Source organism: Tenrec ecaudatus, chromosome X, assembly GCF_050624435.1.
Source record: "Tenrec ecaudatus isolate mTenEca1 chromosome X, mTenEca1.hap1, whole genome shotgun sequence".
In the NCBI taxonomy this organism is placed as follows: domain Eukaryota; kingdom Metazoa; phylum Chordata; class Mammalia; order Afrosoricida; family Tenrecidae; genus Tenrec; species Tenrec ecaudatus.
Genome location: NC_134548.1, coordinates 89,786,200 through 89,807,261, shown reverse-complemented (window position 1 = coordinate 89,807,261; position 21,062 = coordinate 89,786,200). Strand labels below are relative to the sequence as shown.

At 36.7% G+C, this 21,062-nt stretch overlaps 1 protein-coding gene across 2 annotated transcripts in view; it reads left to right on the top strand.

Annotated features, from left to right (window-relative positions):
- Positions 1–21,062, top strand: part of HDX (highly divergent homeobox) — a 246,619-nt gene that overhangs the window by 187,559 nt on the left and 37,998 nt on the right. For both annotated transcript variants that reach the window (XM_075539089.1, XM_075539088.1), the window contains one exon: positions 4,455–4,662. In XM_075539089.1, coding sequence (XP_075395204.1) covers positions 4,455–4,662 — 208 coding nt within the window. The remainder of the gene's footprint in view (positions 1–4,454; positions 4,663–21,062) is intronic.

Sequence of the window (21,062 nt, the reverse complement as noted above, 5' to 3'; positions counted from 1 at the left end):
TTGTAGGGTGGTGCCAATCCATCTCCTTGAGGGCTTTCCTCTGCTTAGCTGCCCCCGTCCTTGATGTCCCTCTCCAGGAACTGTTCTCTCCTGGCAACATGCCCCAAGTATGAAGCTGAAGTTTCACCATTGTTGCCTCTAAGGAGATTCTAGCTTTACTACTTGTACTTTCAGCAGTCCATGGTACTTTCAATATTCTTCTCCAGCACCACAATTCAAACACATTGCTTCTCCTTTGGTCTTCTTTATTCAAAGTCCAGCTTTCATATTCATTTGAGGTCATTGGAAATACCAAGATTAGGGTCCAGTGCACCTTAGTCCACAAAAGTCCACAAACTAACATGCTTGCCTTTCAACACTCCAAAGTGGTCTAGTGCAGCAGATTTACCTAATGCATTGCATCATTTGATCTCTTGACTGCTATTTCTATGAGCATTGGTTATGGATCCAAGCAAGACAAAATCCTTGAGAATTTCAACCTTTTCTCCATTCATCGGTTGTGAGAATTTTGGTGTTCTTTACATTGAGTTGTAATTTTTACTGAAGGCTGCAATCCTTGATATTCATAAACAAGTGCTTCAAGCCCTCCTCACTTTCAGCATACAAGGTTGTTCATAAAATTTCCTCCAATCCTAATACCACATTCTTCATATAAGCCAGCTTCTCTGATTATTTGGTTAGCACGCGGACTGAATAGGTATGGTGAGAGGATGAAATCCTCACACACACGCTAACTTGAAACCCTGCAGGGTTCCTCTGTTCCCGTCTCACCACTGCCTCTTGGTCCATGCACAAGTTTGCATGAGCACAATGAAGCGCTCTGGAATTGTGGCTCTTCTCAAGGTCATCATCCGTACTTTGTTACGATCCACACAGTTGAATGCCTTCACATAGCCAATAAAACACAAATAAACATCTTTCTGCTATTCTCTACTTTGAGCCAAGATGCATCTGATAACAGCAATGATATCCCTTGTTCCATGTTCTGAATCTGCCCTGAACCTCTGACAGCTCCCTGTCAATGTACTACTGCAACCCCTGCTGGATAATCTTCAATAGAATTTTACTGGCATGTGATATTATTATATAATTTGAGCATTCTGTTGAGTCATCAATTTTTGGAATGCGTACAAATATGATTATCCTCCAGTCAGTTGGTCAAGTAGCTCTTTTCCAAATTTCCTGGCATAGATGAGTGAGTTCTTCTAGTGCTTCATCAGCTGGTTGAAACATTTGGACACTTATGAAAGCTAAAGGAGCAGAGGTCAAGGTACTACTTGACTGAGATGATAAAGGCCAGAGAGAGACACCCTTTCCTGCCTAGCTGAGAAAAGGTGTTGCTGCAGAAAAAAGGAATTTTTTGTTGGTGTGTATACTCGGTGTCAGACTAGGATAAAGAAGGATGGAGGTTGGAGTCACGTCTGACCTTTGCCCCAAAGGCAGATGTGGAGTTGGGTTCCCTTCTCCCTTGTGGAGCTAAAGGAATTCAGATATGGCCCCAAGCAATTTCTTCAAGGATTCTACCCATGGATAGATAGATAGCTAGATAGATATCGATATAGATAACAGGGGAAATTAGTACACGTATATTTACTTTCAGTGGAAATATAACTATGTGGTAGAGCATACAGGGGAAAGTTATAGAAACTTCTAGACATAACCAAGCCTGAATAAGTCACTAGGCCGGAGCTCTCAGGGAACACCAAGGTCACTTGTACCCTCAGGGGAAACAAAGGTCAATTGGCACAACATAAGCGACAATGTCGGTATTCTATATCCTACTTTGGTGAAGAGTAATGGGGTCTTAAAAGTTCATGAATGGCCATCTAGATGTAACTATTTGTCGTTTACTGTCTATAAAGCAATGTGGGTGTAGGTGTAGAGCACTGCCTTGTGGAATAGACCTTGACTTTGATGGGGGCGATTACAAGAATCTGCGTATGGTCTCCTCCCTTGGGGGTGGACAGCAGAGAAGAGGGCAGGGGAAGACGTCGGACAGTGTATCATATCCAAAATAATAATAATTTATGAATGAGGAAGGGTTCATGAGGGAGGGGGGGAAGGAGGGGGAAAATGAGGAGTCAATATTAAGGCCTCAAGTAGAAGGCAAATGTTTTGAGACTGATGATGGCAACAAATGAGCATATGTGCTTGACACAATGGATGCATGTTTGGATTGTGAAAAGAATTGTACAAGCCCCCAATAAAATGATTTTAAAAAAAAACAACTTTACCTTGGTGTCTGTCCCCTGAAACTGTAATCTAAGCCCTCAGGCACAGCAACTAAATTCTTAAAGTGTTCGGTTATGTCTAAATTTCCTGACTTAGACATGTACACTCCACCATGTTCATGGATATATTTGGAGCCAAGAGTTAAGAAAATCAAAGATGCATGAAAACAATTAGACTAATGACTACTAGACTATTTATATCTCCACAACCCGAAGACCAGAAGAATTAAATCATACCCAGCTACCACCCTCAAATGCTCTAAAATATTCTACAGGACCCTGGATAGAGTATGGAAAAACTGTTTAATGATTATTAAATGAATTTGATTTTCCTCTTTTATATTTTGATGAGATTTATTCATTTTCTTTCAGGTTATCCTGCAATTCATTAGTTTCTGCCTAATTTAAAGCCATCTGTTCTATCTTGAAATCTACTTGACTTCCTTTCTATTTAAAAGTTCCATAGTTACATTAATCACTCTATTTGCTTTGTAATTTTCATTGATAAATGCAGTTTCTTATGTTCAATTTTGGAGATTTATTTTATTTTGGACATATTTATATCTAAGTTGACTTCTGGGTGGTGTCGTAAGGCATGCCAATCTTAGGATTTTGTTTATTGTTGGTGCTCTGCCCAAAGAACTCCCTTTAGTTTTTCTTTGAAGGGTAGTCTGTTTTTAGCACATTTGAAGGCAGTTTTGGCTGGTTGCTATCCATCGATGGCTGGGTGGTACAGGAATGGGTAGCGGCCACTGCCCCGTTCAGTATGAGACTCCAAAGGAGTAATCTTGATAGATTTTCTAGAAGAACACTGCAGGGTCATAGGTGCTTATTATGAAGAAGTTTTAAGAAAAAGGAAAAACAGTATTGGTAAGAAATATATATGACAGGAAAATATCACCAAGAGACTCTTTTCCATCACATGAATGTCCCTGCTCATTTTTTTAGGGCAGCAGGCTACCCTAGGAGATTTTTATTGGGAAGTCTTACACCATGAACCATATCGTCCTGACCTTGTTCCTCCTTGTTCTTTTTGTTTCCACACATCAAAGGTATATGATTTTAGTTCTTTGAAGATCGTAAAATTGGCATTTTGACATGGTGAAAATTAAAGAGTTCAGAATTTCTTCATGAAAATCTTATGAAAATGAAAACACTACCTTCAGACAATAATGTCACATTTTGCTAATTTTGTTTAGGAAACCCTTGACTTACCCTTATTTAATTTATTGCAATTTTTTTAAAAAGCAAAAGATTTATATTATTTGAAGAGAAATCAAAGTATAGATTTTTAAAGATTAAAAATCTGTACACAATTGTTTATAGGAGCTTTTGATATAATAGGTTAAAAATCTAGAAATAATTGCAATGTCTTTTTACTGTTAAATAGTTAAACAAACTTTTGTACATCACAAATCTTGGTACTTTTTAGTGATGAAACACGAAAACTATTTCAACACAAAAACTATTTCAACACAAAGAACATGGGTGAATCTCAACAAAATTATGCTGTATAGTCCCAGTTTATGACATTTTTAAAATAATAAGGATGTGGAAAGGGAAAACAGATTAATGGTGCCCAGGAATCAGGCAGAGTGGAAATGGTAGGAAAAATTATATGATAATAAGACTTTAGAAATAAATATGGTTTAATATAAATTTCCTATTTTTATATAGGACTATAATTTTATAAAAAATAAATTGTGTAAACTGAGTTAAGGATACATGGAACCTCTGGGCTTACTTTACAAATTCCTGTGACCTTAAAACTATTTTTAATATCAATTTATTTTATAATGGCTGTAAATCTAACACAATGATATTTCTGAATTCTTGGAATATGAAGGCAACTAATATAGAATCAAACAAAGGTAAAAATTATGTTTTTATATGCAATGGAAAAATAAGAAAGGGAACATGAACTACAATTGTAACTGTTTATTGTTTCCTAAGGGGAAATAAACGATTTCCTTTTCTTTTGAAAGGTTTGTTGAATTATTTTCTCCAGGTAAGAAAGGGGGAAAGAGAAAACAAAATTACACTGCTAGTGGACTTCATGTGTCTTGAAAATTTGAAAATTGGATATTTCTTCGAATAAGGCATTTGAAAAGAAAACCATTATTTTATTGTAACTTATTAAATAGTAAGAATACTTACTGTTCTATTGCCATGTATAAATCAGTTTATGATTTCATAATTTTATCTTACATTTCTTTTGTAAAGACTTGGATTGGGAATCGAAGAAGAAAATATCGTTTAATGGGGATTGAAGTTCCACCTCCAAGAGGAGGCCCTGCTGATTTCTCTGAGCAGCCTGAGTCTGCCTCATTGTCTACCTTCCCACCGGGAGAGGAAGCCGGGCCTGACGCTGGAGAGGATAATGACAGAAATGATGACGTATCCATCTGTTTGTCTGATGGAAGCTCTCAAGGTACTTACATGCTGCACCTCTTAATAATTACCTTTATAAATCAGATGCATTTTTATTGTTTTTAAGCTTACAGTGGATAAAATAGAATGTTTTCAAAGCATTCAGTCGAGCACTTGAAAATAAAATTTATTTTCAATATCTCCCCCTCAGTCTCTCACATCAAGTAATCACAAAAAAAGAGCATTCATCTACCAAAATAGTGATTTTCCACATTTATAAATTATGTATATTTCAATAATCCATAAATTATACTTAAGTATATGATTGTGTTTTTATTTCTTTGAAATTCTAGTCAAGTTATGTAGAGAGCATAATATGTGCACTGTCATGAAAGAGTATGATAGAGTTTGCCAACCCCCCGGCAAACTAATTGTAAATCCTAGCTCTCTTATTAGCAGAGAGGAAATATTAACTATTAGGGTTTTAGTTTCTCTGTGTGAAAAATAAGAAAATTAGACTACATCATCTTTTTAAAACCTTACAATGTCTCTATATGGTAATTCAAACAACACACAATTATACCACTTACCTATGAAATGTATATTTATTTTGACTTCAAACAGGTAATTCGCTTCTGATGGCTTTCAGATGTTATAACAGCTGTAGTATGGTTGATTTACATGTCATAAAATGTATCTAGTGTAAGTTTCTGATTCAATATTTTTCATAAATTTTGCATTTGTACAACCATCAGCATCACCAAAGCGCAGTTTTAAAATATTTTCATACAAAATTTTCTCTTGAATCTGTTTGCAGTAAGGTTTACCTCCCACCATCAGCCCCAGGCAACCATTGATCTGCTTTCTGTCTCTATGTGTTTGTCTTTTATGGATTTTTATATAAATGGAATCATGCAATATGTATTTATTTATATAGTTGCACGTGTGCATATTAGAGAGAGAATATGATTTTGCTTTTATCCATTTTGTTTTTTTCTTTTTTCCCCCAACACTTTTATTGACACATAGTTTACATATCATACAATTCAACAGCTCAATCATGCAATCATATCAAGGAGAATTGTAAGATCATTACCACATCAATCTTAGAGCACCCCCTCCATGGTCAAATCGCCTTTAAAATGAGTTGTGCAATCTAAGTCCGTTCTAGGGTTCCCTCCCCCTCCCACCTTCATTCTTTACTCCCGAAATCCCCTTTCCCTTCCCGTCACCCACCGCAACCCCTGTATCATATCCCCTATATCCCTTTGTGTCCGTTATTATCATTATGCATCCACTCCTCTTGTGCTTCACAGCTGGGAAACCCAACAGAAAATCATAAAGAGCAAAATTTCTCTAAGTTTGTAAGGATACAATCATAATAGTATAAAGACAAAATTACAAATAATGGGTAAGAAGGAAAATACCCCCATATCAGGATTCTAATACTATATTTCGAGTTCATTGGTTACTTTTAATTTGGATCATAAGTTCATATGAGGCTAGATTTTGTTTGGAATTTTTATACAAAATCTAAAAATGTTTTCCTTTATGATTTCTGCTTCAATATTATGATTTAAAAGCCTTTCCTTATACTACATTTAATTTACTGTGCCATTCTGGTATCCTTATGGCTTCATTTAACAGATTGCCCCTCAACTAATTATTAAATATGCTGACTTTTCTCCAGTGACTTTATTGTATATGTATATATATGCATATATATTCACACCCATATATATATGGATTCATGTATACTTAAATGTATACATACACACTGTGGATTCCTATTATCTTACAATTTCATGGCTACAACTGCTGGTTTTTAATATATCTTAATATTGGGTAGAACTCTTATTATTCTTGTTAGCTCTTGTAGTCCATTGATTCCTCTATATAAACTTTAGAATTGTTAAGTCAGACTGACCCTCTTCCTTCCTTTCAAAGTGCACTTTGGGTTTTCAGTGGCACTATATTAAGTGGGTCATTTAATGCACTAAAATTAATCCAGTTTTGTATATGTTGAGCTTTAGGTGGTGGCAGGACTTCCATTTAGAACATTTTAGCAGGCCCCTGGATAATATGACTCTGAAATGATAATATGAAATCAGAAGAGAGATTAAGATGTAAGCAGAAATACAGGAGCCATGTTAAGACTAAAAACTACCTATTCATAAAATTAAAATATTTACTTAAGTGAGTAACAATTTAAAATTAAAAAAATAAGAGAGACAGACTTACAAGGATTGGGCCTTGTGAAATATCTAAATATGGGGGCTGGAGGAAAGAATAGAACCATTTAAAGAATATTCAGAAAAAGAATAAAGATAGTATTAAAGAAAGGGAGAATCCAGGGCAGATGATCCCTTCAGGACCAGTGGTGTGAGTAGCAGTACTGGGAGGGTGGAGGGAGGGTGGGTTGGAAAGGGGGAACCAATTACAAGGATCTACATCTGACCTCCTCCCTGGGGGATGGACAACAGAAAAGTGGGTGAAGGGAGACATCGGACAGGGCGAGATATGACAAAATAATAATTTATAAATTATCAAGGGTTCATGAGGGAAGGGAGAGTGGGGAGGGAGGGGGAAAATGAGGAGCTGATGGCAGGGGCTTAGGTGGAGAGCAAATATTTTGAGAATGATGAGGACAATGAATGTACAGATGTGCTTTACACAACTGATGTATGTAAGGATTGTGATAAGAGTTGTATGAGCCCCTAATAAAACGATTAAAAACAAAAAAAATTTTAAGAAAGGGAGATTTTAAACAAAGAAGAATTATAGGAATCATCTCATAGAGACCGACTGAAAACCTTAGGAATAGTGGTAGAGCGTTGCCTGAAAAGCCCCTCAGGTTGGAAGGAACTACATAACAATTATGAGAATAAGTAGTGTGTTGTTGTTATGCACAGGGTCTCTATGAGTCCGAGCTTACTTAACGACAACTAACACAGCACACATAAATACATGACGATCAAGAAACCACTGAATTGAGTGTTTATCGGGCTGATCTGACTCATAATCCACTCAGTGGCAGTGGGTTTGGTTTACAACAATCTTTTGTGCAGTGGCGCTGCCAAATGCACTGCTAACGTAGCAGTTCAAACACACGAGCAATTCTATAGAAGAAAGAAGGTGATGTCACATTTACAGCCTGGGGAACCTTACCTAGAATCACTGGGAGTTGGGATCCACTTAATGGCAGTGGGTTTGGGTGTATTGTATTGGTGAGACAAGAAGGCTTCAAGATGCTGAGTAGTTAGATATATAATATATATATAAATATATATAATATAAATTATGTTTATATTCATATGGTCCTGTATTATAAGTCCAATTGTTTAAAAGTTTATCAATATGAATATTCAAATTTTATCTATTTTTTTCAACCAATATTTTCTGTTGATGCTGCTGAAGAAAATGAAAGTGAATTTGATGTACAGGGAAAGTATAAGGCATAACCAAAACTCATTAAGCAAACTGCAGAAGCTATTGCATCATTTCAATCATGTTAATTTCTAATATAATAACCCAAATAAACCATATTTTGCTTCCTCTTAGTCTTTGTTAGGTTGTATGAGGTACAATTCCATTGATTGATGACTGAATCTTGCCTTGTGATTGGCAGCTGTTTATGGAAGAACAGTGGAGTAGGGGTTTGTGAGGAAACATTCAGAGAAAAGGAAAGCAAGTTTGAGTCCCAACTCATACTTTCCCAGCTAAAGGAGAATTTTTAAAAATAGTTCATGGAAAAAGTGAAAATTGATTTTAAAGCTGTTACTGGACCACTGCTCTATACTGTCATCCTCTGTCATTTAATAACGTATTTTCTAGACATCTGGCACAGTAATCAAGATTTAATGAGGAAAAGAGAGATAATGTAATTCATAGATCCCAAAAGCATTTCATTGGAAGAAAGATTGTCTTGAATTCTTCTTAATGGCTTATTTTTCACAGATGCATATTAACCTTTTCATTGTCATCAAAAACCGCAACAGAAATATTTTTAAAATATTCAGAGCTTGAAAGAGGCTTTCTGCACAATTTCAAAAAAATTCTGTCCTATTTCTCATTTTGCTGTTAGAGAATACTAAGCTGATTGGTTTGTCTGTGTTATCCCTATGTGATGATAAATTGTGTCATTTAGCCACGATTAATATCATACATTTAAAACATGCTAACCATTTTCACTTCCAGTGTATAAAAATGTATAGTCATTCTGATATATCCATTAATTAAATCTTAGCAATATAGGGACAATAATCAGAATAGTTTCCCTTAGTATTTAAAAAGCCTAACAACTTGAAATTCGGAGTCCTTATAATATGACTGTTGATTCAATAGGATTAAAGTTTTCTAAACACCTAAGAGGGGGGAAAATTACCTTAACATAGGGGCTTATATTTACATGGTAAAAATCAATGTACAGGTTGAGAATTGAGAACAATGTCTTAAGGGTTACTGAGTTTTTATTTGGAGCAATGAAAAAGACTTGGAAATGGATAGTACCAACGGTTACACAAATAGTGATTCTAATGTCACTGCTTTTTATGCTTAGACGTTGTTAAAATGGCAAATTTTGTTATAGAAATATTTTCAATGAAAAAGACAAATCAAACTCTAGAAAAATCTTTATAAGCAAAAAGTGACTAGTCAACTTCTGATAAATGTGACGACGTAGAAACATACCAAATAATCCCTCTTCGACAAAGACATGAGAATACAGATTCCGAGGAAAATTTTGGAGCCCTCAATTTTTGAGGGTAAAAAAGAACAAGAAAGAAAGAAAATCTAAGTAGACAACACTAACAGCATGGACCTCAGTACTAAACCCAATGTTGTGTACTTGGGGTTGTTTTTGAACCAATGGGATAACAAAATACATGCATTTTGGCCTTGAAATTGGCCTTGCTGGATTGGATTCTTTTTTTTTTTTTTTAACCAGCCAGATGACAGAGTACACATATTCATGGGTTCTGGGACCCTGTTTCTGGTTGAGCCAGCTTCGGCTTCTTTTCCCATCAAAGGGGGCAGTGCTAGAGGGCTTGGAATCACAGGGAAATTAGCCCAGACAGCAGATGCAGCAGGTGTTCAACTCAATGGCCTGAGAGGCTGTGAGAACTCTGGAGTTACCAGTGCTAATTTAGGATTATAATTTCTTTCTCTTCTTTCTTTATCCTTCTTTATTTTTAAAAATCTCTTTATGTTATTTGATAACGTATCAGGAAAGAAATTTAGAAAAATAATTCTCAGATACTTTCATTCGATGGAGGAAAATATCAAGAACACTACAGGAAAAAAACTAGAATAATCCAGCAAAAAAAAAAACTACAAGAAGAATCAGATGAAATAAACACAAAATTAGAAAGCATACAACAACTCCCAATAGAATTCCAGAAGATTGATACTCAGATATTAGAATTAGATAACACTTTGAAAGAGCAAAACAGTAGAATTGAAGCAATGGGAGGCTTAATAAGTGAGCTTGAAGAAAAATCTCTAACAACCTGCCAGAGAGCAATCAATAAAAAGAGCAAAAAATCTGAAGAATCTCCAAAAATATGTGAAACAGTTCTAAAAGGAATGATTTATGTCAGGTTGGAATTTCAGAATAAGGAGAAACAAAAACATCCACACAAAAAATAGTCCAAGGAAATTTGTCTAACAACATAAACAGGGAGACAATCATTTAAAAACTGAGGTGGTTTCTGGGAGTATGATTATCATCTAACAAGCATAGAGAGATCTCTCTTCAAAAAAAACCAGGAAAAACAGAGGGAACAATGGGACTCACTCAAACCAGGAGAACTTGGTTAAAGCTAAATGGACCTAGGACCCTTCAGCACAGAATCCATGGGATGGGCACAGTGAAGGGAGAAGGGAGTGGAGCCAAACATGTGGGATTGGTGAACTCTGCTGGCAGCAACTGGTGTCCCCAGTGTGCATCCTTACCATGAGTTGCCTCCAGTCTTCTGTCTTCCCTTTCCCATTGATCAGCAACTCTGGTCACTCCTGCACATATACTCAACGTGGTCCTTATTTATGCTGCTGACAGAGCACCTCCTCTTCTAGTACCACTCCCACACTCCGAACTGCAGCACAGACCGCAGATATCACTGGTGGCCTTTCCCAGATAGTTATCAGTTACTGTCACCCAGTATAAATGCACTCCAAACTCAGGTGGAAACCCCACCACCATTGCCCATGAAAGCCAGGCCACTGGGCACCTGCTTGAGGGGACACATGACTTGGAGGCATCTTCCCAGCCAGGCACCCCATCTGGCCCCCATCCAGACTGGCCTAACCAGTTACACTTGCCACCCTGCCAGGCCCTGGCCCAATACACATCTCTGCCTGGCCCCTCCCCCATGAACCACACTGACTAGCCTCACCCCTACAACACATACCTGACCCACATACCACCAATCCACATTATACTGGCCCATGAAGCACCTAACCCATCAATATGGCAACAGCTCTGCCTGCACAATACAAGCCAGTGCAGCACCCATCCCACAAGAATGGCACCCGCATGATTGTAAGTTTATTCTCCTCATTTCCCCACCTTCTATTTCTTTTCTTTCTCCCATTTTCTTCTTTAAAAAAATTAATCATTTTATTTGGGGGCTCTTAAAAAATCTTATAACAATCTAACATAGAATAATATTAAGCACATTTGTACATATGTTGCCATCAACATTTCCAAAACAATTTCTTTCTACTTGAGCCCTTGGTATCAGCTCCCTATTTCCCTCCTTCCCTCCCTGACCCTCTACCCTCATTTATCCTTGACCAATTATATATTATTATTTCCTGTCTTACACTGTCCATTATCTCCTTTCACCTACCTTTCTGTTATTTGTCCCCCTAGAAGGGGACTATATATCCAACCTTGTGATGAGTGTCCCCATTGTCCTCCTTCACCCACCCCCACACCCACCATCACCATCCCCCTACCGGCATATCGCTATCCCTCTACTACTCCTGAAGGTTTTATCTGTCCTGAATTCCCTGGATATAGTGTGCTTATCTATACCAATGTGTTTACTCCATATAGCCAGACTTGTTCCATTTTCCTCTTGAAACATATTTTTAAACATCTATTAATTTTATTGCATGTTTTATAATACATTTTCTCTGATTTTATGCATATTTTTCTTTTTTTAATGATCTCTTCCATCCCCTATTTCCCCTTTACTTTTCTCCTTTGTTCACCTTTTGACCAACACCTGTTTTCCGATCCCCATCATCCTTCTCCTGTACTACATGACAGAGTGAACTACCCTCACCCAGCCCAGAAATCTACTTGATACTAATAGTTGCACCATGATACAGCAGAAATAGCAGTCAATCGCAACACCCACAAATCAAGAAAAACAGAAATAAACAACTGAAAAACACCCAGACACAGAAATTACTCTGGAGAAAAGATATTTAGCTATCTTCAACAGAAAGAGGAATGGATTGGAAAAATTAGAAACCACAGAGAAAAAACAAGACAACCGAGTTAGATAACATGGTAGAAGAGCTGAGTAAGTGATTTTTTTTAAAAGAAAGGAAAACCAAAATACATTAATCATATTTTCATAAAACTGAAGTGAGAAATAGATTGACAATAATCATGTGAGATTCCAATACCTCATTCTAAAAAAAATACATCATTCAGGAAAGAAACTCACTAAAAACATATCAGAACTAAGTAGCACAATCAACCAACTCGACCTCATAAACACACAGGGCTATATGGAATACTAAATGCGACAACAGTAGAGTCCACATTCTTTACCATCACACATAATGCATTATCGACATAAGACCACATGTTAGGACAAAAGCCTTAATAAATTTTAAAATATTGAGATTCTGCAACCTATTTTCTCAGACTGCAACAGTACAAATCTAAAAAAATAAACACTAGGGGAAAAAAGCAAAAAATCAAATACATGGAAATGTTAAAGCATAGTCCATAAAAACAATTTAGCAGTAGATCAAATAAAGCATGGAATTTTAAAATTCCTTGAAACAAGAATGAAAACACACCATACCAAAACCTTTAGGACAACACAAATGTGGATATCAAAGGAAAATTTATATCAACAAATGCATATATGAAAAAAAGAGGACAAAACTAAAGTCAGCACCGTATCCTAGCATCTTTAACTTGAACACCAGTAAAATAAACTCTCATTAAATAAGAAAGGGAAAATGAAAGATAAGAGCAGAAGTAAATGAACTGGAAAACAGAAACAATGGAAAGGTCAAGACAAGAAATTGGTTCTTTCAAAAGACTAACAAAATTAACAAACCACTATCAAACTTTTTAGTATTCCATTGTTAACACTTCTGCAGTGGACATGGGAGTGCACCATCCATGTTCATTGCAGCCCTGTTCACAAAAGCAAGATATTGGAAACAACCAAAATGCCAATTAATAGAAGAATGGATAAAGAAAATTTTGTACAAACATAACTGAATACCATGCATCACTAAAAAACATTGAGGAAACCACAAAGCACTTTACAACATGATGATCCTGGAGAACATTTTGTTGAGCAAAGTAGTCAATCTCAAAAGGGAAAATATCATGAAACTGCAAATATTGTATAAACTTCTAGACAAAATTTTGCATCTGTTCTCAGATTGTGTACTCATTTCATATGGCCTATCAACCAATGTTGTGGTGTGTCTCTTATTTAAGAATCATTTATTACTCCCTCATTTGTACACCTCAAAAAAACAATTCTTCTGAGGAGTTCCTGCCACATAGCATTGCTTCACGGATACTCCAATTTAATAGATGTTCCTACAATGATGTTACATAAATCTCAATGGACATTTAGGACCAGTGGAGGGGTGGTGGTGGAATATATCTGTCTCAGAAAAAGTGATTCTATTTCTGTTAATGGGTAAATTAGGAAGGGACAGCCTGCCCCGAGGAAAACACTTAACATTACTTGCACAGACCCCCAAAAGAGATTCCACCCTGTAGTACATTGCTAATCATGATATTTTTAAACAGAGTTTCCTTTTTGCCCTTGATGACCCATGCTTGAAGTTGTGTATAGTATTCTTCATAGCCCACATCAGAAGAATCCAATTGGGAAATTCCTGTAAATGAACTAGACCTTACCTAAAATATATCGGTTGTAGATTTAAGGAATTGAAACATTCCTTTGGATTTAAAGGTAAAACTTTCTAGAAAGAGAAGAAGGAAGTTACTGCTATCTCAACATCATGGACTTGAAAAATCTTGGAACTTTATTTAAAATCTCTTGTTTTTAAGATTGTCCAAAAACTAACAATTTAATACTAACATATAGTTATTATTTCAATATTTCCTTTGTTTTCTGAGACACGTCTTAGTTCTGCAGGCATATATTTGTCTCAGTGAATGTGCATTGTAAAATATTTTTGCCTTGTGTCTAACCCTCTTTGTTTCCTTAGGCAGTGGCCCACCACTTAAGTTTCTCATCTGTATATGTGAACATTCCATATATTTCATTTAATATGATTTTCCATGTATGTATGTTTTTCTTTCCTCATTAGTATTTTAAACTACATACTAGTGGCTAGATTAATTATATTATTATTAGAAATACCAGATGCCCCTTACAGATTACCTGTATCATTACTCAAGAACCTGATAATCCTGCCTCTCAAGTGGACCTACAATATATAGAAACCTTTAATATGTGAATATATTTTGAGCTCATACTTAATTTTAAACCCTAATTTAAGAACAGTTAGTTCTTATGAGTTAGACTTGTTGGATTTTTGCCCTAATGTAGTGATCACTGAAAATATGGGTGCTGCAGAGAAGTGTGGTGGAGAAAGTGCATGGTGTCAGCTAGTAGAAAAAACAGTGTCTAGGGACTTAACGGCTTATCTGAAAGCATGACCCATTTAATTGACGTCTCAGCTAAGTCTACATGGAAGGAGCACATCAGCCAATGTGATACAAGGATGGTAATAATGAAATACAAAACCAGAGGAAGAAACTGTATTAGAGCTTCAAATTTAAACACACAATGCGCAGAAAGCTATGGATGACAGTGAAAGCCCAAAATTCATTCGCAAATTCCCCATGTGGATTACACCTTCACCGAACTACCTAGAACTATTGACCAGGGATGTGAATAGTCTTGTCCTCAAACAGAGTGTATTGGAAAGTAAACTAACTGCAGATACAGTTAGTTTAAAATGTATTATCTTACCATTTGCTTTTCCTTTTGACCCATTTTTAATTGTTCTAGTTTTTATTATTTTATGCTTTCTTTTGAATTGACATTTTTCTGTGTTTTCTTTTGTGGTTAGTTATGGGATTCGTTTTATTTTGTGGTTAGTGATGGGATTATTTCTTTATAAGAAATCCAGGATAGCTAAATCTATAGATACAGTTACTAGATTAATTAATTCTTAGGGTTATGATAGTGGAAGTTGGGGGGAAATAAGGAGCAAATAATTATGGATATAGTAATTACAAAATATTCTAAAAACTATTGTAGAGAGGTCCCAGGCAGCATTGGGGGTTGATGGTGCCCCGTAGGGGGTGACCCAGGCAGCCCCCGGTAGGTTGCAGGTCAGTTACCCAGGCCTTGGATGAATGGAGGGAAGGACAAGGACCCAAGGGCAGATCACTGCCCATGGGGAGAGGGGAATGGGGAAAGGGAAGCTTCTCTCCTAGTGGAGTCCTGCAAGTTGGCAGCTGCTGTAGGGAGTCCTGCCACCTCTGTGCATTTCTCAGCAGAACAGGCAAGTAACTCCTGGTGCAGAGTCCAGGTCTGGGGATGGAGTGGGGCTACAGCTAGTCATGGCCATGGTGGCGACAGCCTAATGACCCGAGATGTCCCAGGAATTGGGACCTGGACCACTGAGGCCCCTGCTCAGGACAAGTGCGTGGGGGTGGGGTTCTGTCCCGGGTGGACATTTCACTCACCACACTCCTACCACTCAGCTACCTGGTCACCAAACCCTCCTTGTTTGAAAGAGCTCTCAGAGCATGCGGGTCCCCTGGTCCGCCATCTTCCCAGAAGTCCCACTATATGTTTTCTGGTCTCTTTCTCCCTTTCCCTGTGAAATATAGTTCCATACTACTGATTAAGTGTTACTAAACCTCTTAAAATACATGTTTCCTTTGTTTTTAGAAATCATTTGTTTATCCAGGTAGCCCTTTATCACTGCTATTACTTTTATTTCAAATCTCTCTCTTCTTCCTCCACCTTCTTCAAATACTTATTTCTCTCCCTTGTTCTTCATTTTACCCGTCATATGATTTCAAGTTCCTGTTACATATCTCCCGCATAACTTGAAAGAGCCAACTACCCTTACATGAGCCAGAAGTTAAACAAACTGACTATCCTTGAGTCCATTTTAATTCATGCAACCCTATAGGACCATGTATAATTGCCCCTGTAGGTTTCAGAGGCAGTAATTCTTTGTGGGATTAGAAAGGTATGTCTTTCTCCCACAGAGCGGCTCATGGTTTTGAACTGCTGACCCTTGTGGTTAGCAGCCAAGAACATAACATACAACAAAGAGGGATATCATGATGTTACAGACACAGTAGTTAACCACGGAATAGACCCAAATTTAAGAGAAATGAATTCAAACAACACAAAATCACACAAACACAAAATCACCAATGGAGTAATCTAAAATAGAGGCCCTGGAACAACTAGAGATAAAATTGAGAAGAATGGTGTTTAGGTTCCTTCAATAGATATGGGAAACACTCATAAAGACAAGAGAATACATTGACAAATGAAAACTTTTCAATAAAAGGAATCCTAGAAAATAAATGAGATAGTAGAGTTAAGAAATATAGCAAAAGACTTCTGAAGTTCAATGGAAGAAAATAAAAATCCAGACATTGGGCGTAAAGTCAAGGACTCTGACTACAACTTATGAAAGAAACAATCAGTGAAAAAAACCAAGACATTCAAATAAAGCCTGAGAACAATGTGAGACACTATCAAGAGAAATAAACTACATCTCATTAAGATCCCAAAGGAAGAAGAAACAAAAATTGTACATTGAAAATAATATAAGAAGCTATGGAAGAACTTTTCCCCAATAGCACAAAATAGGAGAAAACCCTAAATAGGATAGATCCCAGAGGAGAAACATAAGCTCAGATTCTCAACAGAAACTCTGAAGGCAGGAAGAAATGGAGAGACATATCAAATTTTGAAAGGAAACAAATTGCCAACCTAATATTTTGTTGTTTATATGTTGTTATGTTTTAAAGTGAAGTTGTTTGTCAAAAGACTCCAAGTCCTTTTCAGTTTCACTTTCCTCCTTTTTTCTTTATTCCTCTCAGACCACTGTTTAGGTGTGAGGGCTAAGGAATCGGGAGGGAGCCAACCTATCCATATTTTTTTATATCCATAAAAATTATCTCTCAGTCTAGGGGAATAGATGAGCCAGTCAAGGTGCGATGCAGCAACGATGAAAAATACAACTTTCCTCTAGTTCCTAAATGCTTCCTCTCTGCCTCCCCACCCCCACTATCATGATCCCAATTCTACATTGCAAGTCTGCCTAGACCAGAGGATGTACACTGGTACAGATAGGAACTGGAAACACAGGGAAGCCAGGGCAAATGCTACCTTCAGGATCGGTGGTGAGAGTGGCGATACCGGAAGGGTGAAGAGAGGGGTTGGAAAGGGGGAACCGATTACAAGGACCTACATGTGACCTGCTTCCTGGGATGGACAGCAGAAAACTGGGAGAAGGTAATCGTTGGACAGGGCAAGATATGACAAAATAATAATTTATAAATTATCAAGGTCTCATGAGGGAGGGGGGAACAGGGAGGGAGGTGCAAAATGAGAACCTGATGCCGGGGGCTTAAGTGGAGAGCTAATGTTTTGAGAATGATGAGGGCAGTGTATGTACAGATGTGCTTTACACAATTGATGTATGTATGGATTGTGATAAGAGTTGTATGAGCCCCTAATAAAATGATTTTTAAAATGATTTTAAAAGAGATTGGAGGGAAAAAACTAAAAAATTGGCCGAGAGTGCCCAACGGGTAACTCTGTGATCTTTAACTGCGAACTTATTTTAAAATATGAATTGAGTTAATCAGGTTCTCAGGAATTTTTATTTAAAAGGCATATATAGAGAGTATTGTCTTTTAATAGATTTGAAAGGTTATGCAAACTTGGAAATGGGATATTTCAGGCCTTGTGTAAAAGAGAGCTACAGTGGAGTAGGTCAAGAAAGATGCAACAACATCTGCTACATAGAGAGTGGTGGAGAGCAATAAACAGAAAGAGCAGCCAATATTGTGGAAGTTACTTGACATCTGTTGTTCCTTTGGCCTATTAGCACATCTTTTCCTGGACTCCCAGTGTATTTACAATAAAGCACTACTGTACTTGAAAACAAATACCCCTCCAATAAAAGAGAGAAGTAAAGGTATTTAAATATTTGAAGAAAAGTTATAGGAATTTGTAAAAACAAAACCAACATTACCAAAACTATTAACAGGATCACTCTGGGAAGAGTATCAATAACAGTAGCAGACAAACCTGAAAGCATCATGCAGAACGACACCACCCAGAAACCAATACGATGAAAGAGTGCTTAAGGAGTAGAAGAGGAACAAAGTCACCAATAAAACAAACAAAAGTAAAAGAAAAGAATCTATACACAAACAAAGGAAATATATTAGCAATCTACCCACAACAGTAGTAACATTGAATGTCACTGGATGAAATGTGCCAATCAGAAGAAAGAGAGTATCAAACTGGATTATAAAACAAGGGCATTCTATATGCTTCCTACAAGAGACACACCTTAAAATCAAAGATAAAAATGGACAAAATAGCAAGGGATAGTGAACAACCCATCAAACCAATGCTACACATAAAAATTAGGAGTGGCAATATGAATCTTTGATAAAAATAGACTTCAAGTCAAATAACAATGAGAGATAAGAGTGGTCACTACATAATAATTAAAGAAACAATAGAATAATAAGAAATAACCATAATAACTGATTACAAGGATCCACATGTGACCTCCTCCCTGGGAGATGGACGGCAGAGAAGGGGGGGAAGGGAGACTCCGGATAGGGCAAGATATGACAAAATAACAATCTGTAGATTATCAAGGGCTCACGAGGGAGGGGGGAGCGGGGAGGGAGGGGGGAAAAAAGAGGACCTGATGCAGAGGGCTTAAATGGAGAGCAAATGCTTTGAGAGTGATTAGGGCAAAGAATGTACGGATGTGCTTTATACAATTGACGTATGTATATGTGTGGATTGAGATAAGAGTTGTATGAGCCCCTAATAAAATGTAAAAAAAGAAAAGAAAAAATAAAGAAAGAAAATGATGAGGGCAAAGAATGTACAGATATGCTTTATACAATTGATGTATGTATATGCATGGATTGTGATAAGAGTTGTATGAGCCCCTAATAAATTGTTTTTTAAAAGAAATAACCATACATGCCCCCAAATTAAAAATTCTGGAAATACATTATCATATTCTCATTGAGTTTAATAGCAAAATAGACAATTTGACAAAAATTGTAGGAGATTTCTATACACCACTATTGGAAAGAGTAGACCATTGGCAAAGCAATAATAAAGAGAAGAACTGAATACAACCAGTTTGACTTCTTAGATATACACAACTACGCAATATGTATTTCTCTACATCACACACAGTACATAGTCTAGAACTGATCACATGTTAGGCCATAAAATAAGCCTTAACATTTCAAAATATTTGAATGCTACAGCCCATTTTCTCAGACCACAATACTATATAATTGAAAATTAACAATAGAAAGACCAGGAGCACAAGCCACATACAGGAAACTGAACAATATACTACCTAAAAAGATAGAGTTATAGATCAAATTAGGGACTAAAATAAGAAATTCTTCAAAGAAATGAGAATGATATCAGTGATCAATTTATAGCAATTAACATATACATAAAAAAGAGGAGAAATCCCAAATCAACACTTTAACACACCATCTTTAATAAATAGAACAGGAGCCACAACCAAACCCCTCTACTAACAGAAGAAAAGAAATCATAAAGATTAAAGTAGGAATAAACAAACTAGAAAACAGAAAAATAATGGGAAAAAATCAACAGGACAAACAGACTGTACTCTAATAAATGTCATTATCTAAAAGAAATGGACAACTCTTGAGAAACACACTAAGTACCCAAATGATATAGAAAACTTGAACAATAACAGAGGAATAAAATTGCATGGTCTTTAAGAAATTTCCGATCAAGAAAACCCAGGACCGCATGGCTTCGCGGGGGAATTCTCTCAAATATTCAGTGAGGAGTTGTCAGCAATTCTACACAAAGTATTCCTGAATAGAGAACAGATCCACACATTTTCAAACTCATTCTACGAAGTGAGCACAACCCGGATACCAAAGCTAGGAAAATGCCCCACAGACAGAAAACTAAAGACCCATATCCGTCATGAACATAGATGAAAAAATTCCCAACAAAATACTAACCAACAAAATCCAGCAATATATAAATAAAAATTCACCATCATCAAGTGATAACAGAGATGCAAGGATGGTTCAATATTAGTAAAACAATGTAATCCACCACATGGAAAAAGAATAAGAACCACTTGATCATATAAATGCGTGCAGAAAAGGCATTTGACAATATCCAACACTCGTTTCTAACAAAAAATTAATAAATAGCGATATAAGGGAAATTCCTTCACATAATAAGGGCCATATAGGAAAATGCATCAGTTAGCATCATACACCACAGGGAAAAGCTGAAAACATTTCCCCTGAGAATGGGAACTAGACAAGGATACCCCCTATCACCAATCTTCGTTGAAGAGTGGTGATATCCAAGATAAGAATTCTCAAAAGAAAAGGAACAAAGTGACAGGCCTCACGCTACCTGATTTTAAAACCTATTATACAACTACAGGAGTGAAAACAGTCTGCTACTTGTACCATGGTAGATACATAGACCAAGGGAACACAATAGAAAACACAGAAATAAAACCATCCACAAACATGCAACTGATTTTCAAAGAAAGATCATAAAACATTAAATGGGCAAGGGACCCACCTTCTTCAATTAATGGTGCTGGAAAAACTTGATCTCCATCTATAGAAGAATAAAACAGGACCCATAATTCACTCCATGAACAAAAAAAATAAACGTAAGATGGATTAGCAACAAATGCAAATCCCAGAGTTCTACAGATCATTCATGAGAAAACTGGGACAATTTTTTTTAATTGCAGGGCATGTACAGATTCAACTCAACTCACTGCCATTGAGTCAGTTCCAACTCATAGCAACCTTATAGGACAGGGTAGAAGTGCCCCTGTGGATTTCTCTTTATGGGAATAAAAAGCCTCATCTTTCCCCAGTGGAGCAGTTAGTGGGTTCTAATTGCTCACCTTGTAGTTAATAGTCCAACACATAACATAACATGCTGCCAG